This window comes from Agelaius phoeniceus, chromosome 1 (assembly GCF_051311805.1).
Source record: "Agelaius phoeniceus isolate bAgePho1 chromosome 1, bAgePho1.hap1, whole genome shotgun sequence".
Taxonomy (NCBI): Eukaryota; Metazoa; Chordata; class Aves; order Passeriformes; family Icteridae; genus Agelaius; species Agelaius phoeniceus.
The window spans coordinates 59,316,367-59,328,436 of NC_135265.1; the positions used below are offsets into that span (position 1 = coordinate 59,316,367).

General features: G+C 38.5%; 1 protein-coding gene across 1 annotated transcript; it reads right to left on the minus strand.

Annotated features, from left to right (window-relative positions):
* Positions 1 to 4,051: 4,051 nt before the first annotated feature.
* Positions 4,052 to 7,189, minus strand: LRRC14B (leucine rich repeat containing 14B). Its single transcript, XM_054648305.2, has 2 exons — positions 6,190 to 7,189; positions 4,052 to 4,697 (listed from the first exon to the last, which is right to left on the minus strand). The coding sequence occupies exons 1-2, from the start codon at positions 7,092 to 7,094 to the stop codon at positions 4,052 to 4,054; spliced, it is 1,551 nt and encodes a 516-aa protein (XP_054504280.2). The 5' UTR covers positions 7,095 to 7,189.
* Between the last annotated feature and the right edge of the window lie 4,881 nt (positions 7,190 to 12,070).

Below are 12,070 nucleotides of genomic sequence, written 5' to 3' on the forward strand. Positions count from 1 at the left end.
TGTCTTTCAGTTTGTAAAACCTTCTACAGCAAACAAATAAAACTCTAACAAGTAAAACCAATGTTGTATGGTGGCTCTGAGGCTAAGAGAAACCTTCAGCCCAGTGAAGAAAAGCATGGCAAAGGAAAAAGCAATAGTTCAGTGCATGATTTCCCACAGTTCACAGCAGAGGCAATAGGAACAAAAAAATGACTTCTGTCTGAAAGACAGAGAAGGAAAAAAAATTACCTCCATCTTCATTATGAATTCCCTGAACAGATATGTGTTTTAGATGTTTGAATATTCTCAGTTCTGGAATTTAAAATACTTTAAAGTTGAGAACAAGGTGGAGAGTTGATCATCTTCCACAGAGAGAAATAATTTTTCTTTTTTCTGGACAGACAAGTTGTGTTCCCCTTAAAATCATGTGATTCTATGCTGCATATAGTTTGCACATTATACTTGAGATTAAAACTATCTTTAGGATTATTTTGTAAAAATTTCTTAGGTAAAATTAAGAAATATCAATGCAGCTCTACCTTAGACAGCAAACTATCTTTAACCTTAGTACCTGAAAGAATGATAGAGAAGGTCATGCTGGATGCAGTTTAAAGACTTTTAAAAATAATGCAATCATCAGTCACAGTCAATGTGTTTTCTTCAAAAGTAAAGCTTCTTTGTCTAGGTATAAGACTATTTTAAAAATCCCTACAAAATAATTATTACAGTTGCTGTTTTTAGGATTAACCAGAGACAGCTTTGAATCTCTGGCCACACATTCATTGAAACAGGTGTTAAATTTACATCATAAATTATTATCCTAGACACAATAATTTTCACACAGGGTACTTTTACTTGAAGGCAGTATGTGAAGAGCTTTAGGTACTATGTTCCTTCCCTTGTTTCTTTGCAAGGTAGTTCATACAGTCCTGCTGTGTTGTTGACTGATGCATATTTTAAGGAGAGAAAGAGGAGCTTTGTAAGCAAAGGTCATATGTGTTCAGAAGAATTGACCGGTAGTCCATAACTTTTGAGTTTAAGAATATTAATTTAAAAGGTGTAGGATTACATTGGGAAGCTTGCTTCAGTTTCATGTATGACGACTTTCCTGCAACAGTAGTGTTTATTTGCCTTTTTTCTATTGATAGGCTTTTATGTTGTTGAGATAGCTGTCTCCAAATACAGAGCTGCTGTGCTGCTTCTTCCACAGTAAAAATCTTACTATCATCTTTCTTCCTGTTGCTTTTTTCAACTGCTCTGTGTGTGGCTGAAACAATATGACTTAAACTATGAAAGATCAGATGTAGCAAAGGTCATTTATAAAGATTTTTTCCTGTTCTTCAGTTTCATGAAGTTTGTCAAAGGAGAATATTTATTTCCTATGTGCTAGGTATTTCACTGAATTCAGTACAGTTACTGAATAGGAAAGTTCAGCAATTTCAGCAGCAGAAAGCTCTTCTGGCAATCCTTACCCTGAAAAAGAGAAAGATTTGCAAGAGATTGCTGCTGAACAAAACATGTCCCAGCAAATGAAATTAAAATATGCTAATGAATAAAAAAGTACAATATAGTAAATAAAACATGGTACTGAATAAAGCATGGTGAATAAAATAAAAAAATTAGCAGTCTCTTTCTTTTCATTGGAACTAAAAATTCAGCCTTTAGCTGTGATACTCATCATTGCATCTTTTTTTTAGAAAATTCATTTGAATATGATGGGAATGGTTTTGATTTTATCCTGGTTTTGTTTTTCACTGTTTTTTTCTACATGCATCTCTTCTGTGTCTTTCACAAATAAACCTCAAGTGACTTTGAGTATGCTTCTTCAGACGCTTAAAGGAACATAATGAGCAGATGTGGTAGGAGGGAATTGAATTCAACTCCATTCACAACACATCAGACATCTTCTCTCCATTGACAGCTGTGTGGTTTCAGTGTTGTGGTAACTCCTGCCCTGTCTCTGTCTGGGCAGCCTTAACTGGAGCTTAGAAGACTGTCTCCTCTGAAGGTGATGTGTAGTTAAGGTTTCAGACAGCTTTCTGGATACTCAGTACAAATTAACTTGGATCCACTCCAGTCTGAACCCAATGAAGCTGACAATAGTCCCATAAGGAAGAAAAGGGAACACCAAACAGGACTCAATCAGTATCTGTCCGTACTTGCAAAGTATAAGGTAACTTTATAGGGCTAGGCCATAGTAGCATTAATCCTTCTTCTCTAATAGCTGTGTTCCAAGTCCCACACACATGGAAGAAGAAAGAGCAGGTCCAAACCAAAATCACACTGCTGGGGCAGAAGACATGCAGGAACCCTTCTGAGAGACCACAGAAATCCTTGTTGCAGTAAGTCAGGCAAACATCAAAATGCTAAAGCTTGACCTGTATTTAAAACCAATGATAGCAACCATAATTAAGAAAGAAACTAAAAAGAAGAAGGCATATCTCAGAGCTAAAGCTCTAAAATAGTCATAGTGTTAATCGTCACTTTGCACCAAAACAAAAGCTATATGCTTCTGCCGGCCCAGGAGCCAGCATATAGACATGAAGATTTCTTCCATATTGGAAATGGAAGAAAGGCAGGAGTTTGTGGGTTCAGAAAAAGGAGGAAATAAAGTAAAGGGGTGAAACACGGTAAGAAGAAACCAGAAGGAGAGCTACACAGACAGCAGACTTTATAAGGCATCTAATTATTCTGAAAAAAGAGCTGTCTATTTTGTGAGTACCAAAAAAGGCAAGGACCGACTGTTGTACTACAGCATGTTCCAAAATGGCCAGCCTTCACCTCCAGATACAACCTGTAGATTGGAGGGGGGAAGAATCACTGCACTTTTACAGCTATAGTACAGCTATAGTACAGCTATAGTACAAAAACACCACTACTTATCCCAAAGAAGTCGACATTTGGCATAGCAAAATTCAAGTAACTTAACTGAGAAGTCATGGGTCAAGTCTGAGATGGAAAGAATGGCGAGGTTGGAGGGAAAAAAGGTACAGTAGAGGTAAGGATAAAGGAGTATGTGGAATTCTGTCAAAGTATAAGAAAGGTCATATGGGACCCAATTCTGTCATTTATTATTCACAACTCCTTAGTTTAGCAATTTAGATTACCTTTTTATTTTTCAAGTGCTCTGTAAACATAAACAGGTCATGACCATTCACTTTCAACTTACTATCATATGTTTAATCAATAAAACACATTAGAATGTGAGCTGACATCAAAAAAATCATTTAAATGCATGCTGTGGAACCTGTAAGTTCTGCTTAGTACTCAGTCCATTAATTTTTGGTTTGTTTGGGGCATTTTTTAAATAAATTAGCTTAAGAGTTGCTTGCATATTTCCCAAGTACACATTGCAAGAACATCAGCAGAGTCCCCACAGACTGCTTAATATTGCTGGGTAAGTGGGAGTAAGTGGGATGAGATCCCCTACTGTCAGCCAACCATTTGGTTTGCTGCCTCCTCAGTGTGGAATTTTACTCCTTATCAAGGGCAGTGTATAAGAGAAATTCTGTTTATTGCACTTGCCTCTGCAGAAGAAAGAGGGACAGGGATATGGAGGCTGTTACACATTCTGCATTATTTGGAATATACTACATAAAACACAGATTGGTAAATTCAGGTCATGAGCAGAAAAAAAAATCAGTGTAGGGAGCCACACATGAGGATATGTGCACAATCTTTTGACCATCCTGCTGGACTTGGGAAAGGACTTCCCTGTTTTTTCTGCAGGGCTACCAGACCAGCTGACAAATCTAGGGGAGCCTGTATAAGAAATCAGCCAAGCTTAAACACCTATTTGATTTACTGAGAAAAAGTGCATTTGTATAAAACAATGCACTATTAAGTGTCCTCTCCTCTTTTGCGAGCAAGTAGTGCTTGTGTAAGGTGTATGCAACAGGTATAACATAAGTTACAGTACCTCAGGTGATTAGAGGCTATTCAAATAATAGTAAATTCAGTTGAAAAATTAAAGGAAATTCACAACTGATGATTGAAGGTGCAGATCTAGAAAAGACTAATTTAAGTTCTGATTTGGCAGATCATCTCATCACTACTTCACAACTTTACAAATTTAACTCATTTTGTTAAATGAGGAAGTGAACTTCTCTAAAGTCTCTTTGAAGGACTTGATCAAGTAAGCTCCCAGTTCATTGTTTGTCTCCTGAACAGCTGCATCATAACTCCCAAAGAGTGGTGTTGAAGCCTTCACATCGTCTCTATTCGCTTGGAGTAAAATGAAATTAAGCTCCTCTGCTACCCTTTCATATTTTTGGTGATCAAACGTGCAAACACTGGCATCATCAATGGGGTAGGTGATGCCAATAGGGTAGCAATCCCTTGGAACTGGGAACTCCACATTTTTCAGCATTGGCAATTCACAGAGAAATGTGAAAAGGTGTTTAAGTGCTTGGGATGACAGTGGGTTTCCAATAAACTTAAACTCCTGTAGTTTCTGACAAGGGCTTAAACTTAAAATCAACATGTTGACATGAGTGTCTTGGATATTACAGTCCTCCAGGGTAAGACTCCTGAGCACTGAAGAGCAATGGCTGAGGAGCTTAAAGAATGTTGATGGGTAAAGCTCAGGTATATTGTGACCACTCAGGTCCAGGGCTTCCAAGTGATTGGCATGGAAGCTATTGGCTAAAAAGGCCATATCAGCATGGTTCAAGGAGCAGTTAGAAACATCCAGCATCTTCAGTGGAGTTTTTAGTGGGCTGCAAAATGAAAGAGAAAAATGTTTTATGGTACAAAATGTTGAAAAGCTACATTTACAAAATTTCATGCATCTAGCCACATTATGAATGCAGCCATCTACCACATAATTTTTTCAAATCTCTCTTGAAAATTGAAGCATGTGACAACAATAGCAAGTATATTTTCTTCCTGAAATTAGTTCCATTAATTATCTCTTTCTATGCATGAGTCCACTATGCTATTTTAATGGGGATTAATTTACTAACATTCTATGTATCTATTTTTTAACCAGTTATATATTGTAAAGTGTCTGTCACTTGCTGACTTTAACAGCAGATCACTACTACTATAAGAGCATTGGTAGCTGCTTCTTGTAGAAAGCTGCAATTATTCCAGAGATTTAGATCATTTCCATTAAGGAAGGATTAATTCCAATATGAAATAAGAATTCTGACAGGATATCTGCTTTTGTTTCTAGCTGTTTTTTTTCTGCTACATTTTTTAATGCCCAAGAGGTTTATACATTGTATTGTTCTGGAGTTGCACAGAGACATTTTGATGAAGAAGGATGGAAGAAGTGTAACTGAGATTTTACTCAGATATTTATATTAAATATAAAATAGTTCTGACAAACGAAAAGCAAGAGATCACTTTCATGCTTACTACACCTTAGTGAGACTTCTGCTACAGGGCTCAGCTGGATCAAGCTTAGAAACTTGCAATTCATTTCAACTGTACCAGTCAATATATGAAGTATGCTACTCACAAACTTTAAATAAAATGGTTTCTTGTATGGGAAGAATTTTAGACCAAGGTCATTTGTCTGGGTGAAACTTTTATCTGCCTTTTTTTTAGATGCTCTGAAAAGCTTACAATTAACTTATTACCTGTTCCAATACAAGTACTGCTCACTGGTAGTTTGCTAGCTTTTTGCAAATTGCCAGTTTTCCACTGGAATTCATAATGAATATTCACATATCAGCTTAATTTGCAATGCAAAAAAATCTTGTCTTGACATCAAGAGACACAACAAATAATTCAAATCAAAGTCTCAAATGAAAATCAACGATTCCCCTGCCCTCCTTAAAATACAGTATCTGTGGAAAAGCATATTTACTGACTGTTCTTTAGAGGACAAACATTCACTAGATACTCTAAAAAATGATTGGAATACAACTCAGGACTTGCACCAAAGGCCGATGCAAGCTGATTAATACATAAGTTCAAATAAAAAATGTCTGGGTATACCAGTCTCTTCTGTGGTAGCTAAAAGTATATTCTCACCAGATGGACTCTGGAAGATTAATCAAAATAGTCAGTTTTTCAAAGTGTATTAGATATACTTTGGCTGCTGATTCTCCCCAACACATAATTTTTCCTAGCTTCCTGCTGCCCCTTCCCACATACATCCCAAGATACACTCACTTCCCTTACTCTTAGAGATTCCCAGCTTGACGGTGGCACACAGTGGTCTTTTTTACAGTGTGACTGAAAGCAGGATGACCACATTACCTGAGAAGTTTCTGTATTCTTCCAGTGAGTATAGAAAATGACATACTCAGCTCAGTAAGCTGTGTCATTTCACCCATCTTCTTGCCAATGTTAGTAAGCGTCTGTTCGTCCGTAGCTGTGAACCTCCGCACATTAAATGTTCGTGCTGGCAAGGTCAAGGACATCAATAGAGGGAAGTGGATACGGTTGAAGAGCATTTCCAAATGTTCCATTTCCAAGTGAACATTATGAACTATTTCCAGTTTGCGCAACAGGGAGGGATCAGTGAGCTTTATGATATAGAAGAATTTCTGTAAGGTCAGGTTGTCAGACCTGAATGCCACACAGCAGATTTTCAGTGGACAACTGCATTTCTTCAACAGGGCCTGCACGACCAGCTCATAGTTCCACTCTGTAACAAACAAGTCAATTAGTACATTGATACTGACTTCAAAGGTACCTGGATTGCACTGTGCTTGTTGCAGGTAAACCAGGAGATCTGAACAAAGCTTAGCGAGCAGCTGTGTCCTGGCCCACCTGCCCATTGTCTTCTTGCACTTACAAAACTGAACTTCAACATCTTTTATACCAGTCAGGTCGACCACTTTCAACTTTTTCATGTAGGGAGAAGACTGATTCAGCACATAGTCTCTCAGCCCTGTCAGACAGCTTTCCAAGCACACTGAGCATGTTCTATGGCTCAGGTCTTCCTCGTAGTCCAGAGTAGCTCCCAAAAGTTTTCCCATGTTAAAATCAAAAAGCGGCCAGTTCTCTACCAAGTCATGAATCACTTCCCCTTGCTCCAGTAAATAGCTAGCTTTAAAAAGAAGCGGAAAAAGATCATGAGCAACAGCCCCGAGAGTCTTCCTGGCAAACTCTGCATTTGACACGAATGCTTCGGCGCTAATGAATCGGAGAGACTTCATGTTGTCCTGGACTCCTTACTGTCATGGAGAGTGACTTCTATATTTAACTAAAGATCCTGGTTGCTTACAACCTTCTATTTTTATCTGCAACTGCTGTTTGCTGCTAGCGGGAGCCTGGGAAGCCAGAGTGAAGAGTCACATGCTGCTTTCTATTTTAGAGCTACACTGTGAGTCTGCAGTAATGATCTCTGAGATCTTTAGTCAGAGAGCTTTTATGCCCTCATAATTCTATCTAAGATAATTCAAGTAAATATAGACTGCTACGCAGCAGGAAAGTGCAGCACACATACATGAGAATATTGCTGTATTTTTTTTTATGTCATACAAAAAAGCACTCAGAATTCCACTTAAACAAAAGACATGATCTCTGTTCCACTTTTTTTCAATGAAAGATGCTATGCTGAGGATTTACATGCTGATTTCAATAGGGATCATTTCCCAGAGTTAGCATTGAGCTTCTCCTAAAAACTACAGCCATAAGGAAAAACTGAGGCACTACAGTCATTGAACTACAACAATGCCCCTCCATTTTGCCCTTCCTGTCAGCAAGGAATAGCTGGTACAGTTGCTGCAGTGGAAAAGAAAAAAGACTCTGATTTATTAAAAATATGAATATTGATCTAGTACTGATATCCAACTGTGACGGACAAAGATGCTCTAACAGTTTAAAGTTAGAAAGTGTATGTTTATTGCGATTCTGGGCATCGTCTGGGATAGCTCCCAAATACACACTGCAATTTACAGGTGATTACAGAGTCCTTTTATCTATTGAATACCCAAAATACAAATGCATATTCATAACTTCAGTACATCCCATTCCCTGCTTCATATGGTAATTAGTTCAAAAGCTATTAAGCATGTGTAGTTTGTTCCTTGAAATGGGTCAGTGGTCCCTTTCATGGGGAGGAGTCCCAAAATGAGGAAGTAAATGAAGTCTTCCTTGTTCTGACCTTTCTACCTTTTCAATGCAAATATGACAAATGAACCCTTGGTAGAACTCCCATTCCCATCTTCAATTGGTTTCAGAACAGAGGAGGCCTACAATTGTCTTATGTTCCTAAAAGCTATTTATCAATTTCTATATTCTTCATTATAAACCCAGCTAACCAGACATTATGTTGACAAGCAATCAAAGTTAACTACTAACTCTTAACCTCATCAAGGCCTACCCATTTATTTTGATTAACTCCAATAAAGCTTATTTCTAACTAAAACCTCAGTGCCTCTAAAATCCTTAAATTCTTTAAAGTTTATGTCTCAACTCTGGAAGAGCTCAGAGTCTTGGTGACGAGGACACTTGTTTGTGGTAGGAGACTGAACGTTGATTGCAAGACAAGCTGAACAAAACACAGCACTGTTAAAACTCTCTCATAACTTCTCAGGCAAGTATCTTAGTGCTCTTGCTTTGAGCAACAGACAGTCTTTTCTTTCCTGTTATTTAAGAAATTGTGATACTGAATGGGAACACATTCAAAATCTATCCAGGCTAGGAGAAAAACCTCTGTCACCTACCTATCACAAGAGCAGAGATGATGTTTCTTTCAATCTGGCACTTCCTCCCAGGGGACGCAATGATGGACACCTCTCTTACCTCTCATGTGTTTTGCTAGGCAGCTAGTGGGATGGAGATTTCCTTCACGCTGTGCTGATCCTGCTTTTCCAGATAATTCCACATCTGTTTTGCTGTGAAAAATTCACACCACGGTTCAAAGTTTCAGTCTCTTTTTTCTTTTCAAGTAAACTCCTTATGGAATATTTGAGTATTTTATTGAAAGCAAAAGAAAAATCCCAAATATGCTTTATATTACAGGAAGGAACATCTTTATTAGATTGTGTCATTCTGAGGAAGCTTTTTATTTTTGCAGACTTTTGGTGTGTGTTAATTTTGCATTCAAATAGATGAGTGGTAAAAAACATGCAAGGTGAAATACATAGAACTTGACAAGGTATTAGGTATTTTCCTTTGTTTTTCAACTCCATGTTGAAAACATCCATGTGTATCAGATGATAATCACGTAGATATGACAGTACTTTCTGCAACTTAATAAATGCCGAAAATATTATTAATATTATATATTAATAATATATATTACACTATATATATTATATTAATAATATAAATAAATGCTCTATGGCTACATATAACTGATCCCTGTATGATAAGAAAATTGATTGAAACTTTTGTCAGTTTAGTTTTATTGCCTTTCAAAATGGAATAAGCTTGTCATTAAGTTTTTATCTATTTACTCAGTACATCTGGATCTCTTTATTTCCCAGCCTAGTACATTTGGACCTCTTTATCTGTTTACCTCGTACATTTGGACCTCTTCATCTGCTTACCTGGTATATTTGGACTAGTGTTCCAAAAGTTGCAAGATAAAGTATTCTATTATTGTCCCAGATTTTATTAAAATACAGCAATAGGAATGCTGCCTGGTTGTGTAGGGATGGGGTCAGAAAGGCCAAGGCTTGGCTGGAACTGAACCTGGCAAGGGAAAGAACAGTAAGAAAAGTTTCTATAGGTATTTCAGCCAAAAAAGAGAGGTCAAAGAAAGAAACACAGCTGGGAAACTGATAATAACAAATTAGGAGAAGGCTGAGGTCCAATTGTGCTGCCTCAGTCCCCACTGACAAATCTCTCTTCCCGCACCTCTCAAGGCAGGGACTAGGGGAGCAAAGCTCCTCCCACTGTAAAAGATGGGGCTTTTGACCACCTAAGGAACCTGAATGTCCAGAAGTCCATGGAACCTTATGAGATGAATGCCAGACTCCCAAGGGAATTGGCTGATGCAGTTGACAAGCTACTCTCCATGACACTTGAAAATTCGTGCCAGTCAGGTGAAGTCCCAAGTGACTGGAAAAGGGGAAACATTGTACCCATCTTTAAAATGGATAGAGAAGATGACCATGGGAACTACTGGCCTGTCAGCCTCACCTCTGTGCCCGGGAAGATCCTGGAACAGGTCCTCCTAGGAGCTGTGCTAAGGCACATGGAGAACAGGGAGCTGATTTGGGACAACCAGCACAGCTTCACCAAGGGCAAGTCCCACCTGACCAACCTAGTGGATTTCTATGGTGGAGTGACTGCATAAATGGAAAACATAAGCACTGTGGCTGTCATTTCTCGGGACTTCTGTAAGGCCTTTGACATGGTCCCTGACAAAATCTTTCTCTTTTAATTGTAGAGAGATGGATTTGATGTGTGGACTGTTTGGTGGATAAGGAATTGGCTGGACAGCTGTATCCAGAAAGTATTGGTCAAGAGCTGACTGGAGATCAGTGAGAAGTGGTGTCCCTCAGGGGTCCATATTGAGAAAAGGACTGTCTCAATCAATGACATCGTGGCAACCAGTGCACCCTCAGAAAATCTGCAGATGACATCAAGCTGAGTGTTACAGTTGACATGTGCAAGGGATGAGATGCCATCCAGGACCTGAAAAAGCTTAGAAGTAGCCTCATGGGAACCTCATGATGTTCAACAAGACCAAATGTGAGGTGCTGCACCTGGGCTGCGGCAACTCCCTGTATCAACAAGGGTATGAGAGGATTGAGAGCAGCCTTGAAGGGAAGAACTTGGAGTGCTGGTAGAGATGAGCCGGCAAGGTGCACTCACAGCCCAAAAAGCCAACCCTTATCCCAGGTTCTATCAAAAGCAGTGAAGCCAGCAGGGCAAAGGAGAAGATTCTGTCTCTCTCCTCTGGAGAGACCTGACCTGGAGTCTAGACTGTCAGTATTTACCTGTCTAGAAGCCCTTACATCTTTATCCAGGTATTTCTATATGAAAAACTATCCAGGTTTACCAGTCTGTCTAACCTTGTGTTGTGGTTTAAATCGAGATGGCAACTAACTCCCATGTGGCTGCTCACTCGCTTCCCACTCCCCAGGGGGATGTAAAAGAGAATTGCAAAACCCATTGGTTGAGATAAGAACAGTTTATTAATTGAAATAAAGTAAAAAGGAAAAAAAAAGAAAAAGGGCAATTAAGACCAAACCAAAAACGAAAACCCCAACCCCACCTCTAAACAAGCCCTGAACCACATTCATCTCCTAGCAATAGGACCATGCTGGTTTCAACATCCCAAGAGTATTCAAATTTTTCAAAATTCCCAAATGCCACTGTAATTAGCCCAGAGAAGCAGATGTGGCATAATATAGGTGTTATTGTTAATAGTTCCCACCAGATGGCTCCCGAGGTTCAGAGGCGTTGCAGTGCCATGCAGGCAGAGAGGATTAGGCTCACGACCAGTGGTTCTATTACCTCACAAGCCATTACTACAAAGTACAACAAAATTATCACTTCAGCTCAGGCACCAAAGGTGATAAACAACACATACGGGAACACATACTGCAATAAGCTATGACATAACACAACTCTGAGAATGAGGGTAATAGCCCTGAGACCAAATTAGGCTTACATAGGCAAGTAAATAAGTAATATTGTTAATCTCTTTCCTAAGAGTGATTATTGTAAAGCTCAGATCTCTGCTGCTTTCTACAGAAAATTTCTGACTTGCCAAGCTATCATGAAAATTTGAAAAGTCCATGACATTTGTGGTCTAGAATCTGATCTGTGTGGATGAGATTTTATATCGGCTTCATCTACAAGGAGCTAAAGAAGTTATTACTTTATTATGAAAGGCATAGTTACACAGGAAAAGTAATACTAATGATTGAAAAAAAATCATAGGTTTTACAGAGTATAACGTGAACATCATAGCAACTATTTTACATGATAATGAAGTAAAATAATGATTTTCATTACAAAAAATGCAATTAAACTTATTACAAAGAAAAAAAAAAAGAGCAATTAAATACCACACAGTCACTCATACAAATTGACAGATTTTTTCAGCTCATCCTTCCTCCTCTCTGTCAGAATGTTTATGTTACTCAGGTATTAATCAGGTATTTGTTAAAGACTTGATCTTTTTCTTCCATATTTAATGAACAATTGTCTGGCACTTGTTGCACTCCTT

Coding starts and splice junctions, on each gene's coding strand:
- LRRC14B (XM_054648305.2), bottom strand. CDS start 7,094: ATGAAGTCTCTCCGATTCATTAGCGCCGAAGCATTCGTGTCAAATGCA. Junction 4,698..6,189: donor AGAATACAGAAACTTCTCAG/GTAATGTGGTCA, acceptor TTCATTTTGCAG/CCCACTAAAAACTCCACTGA.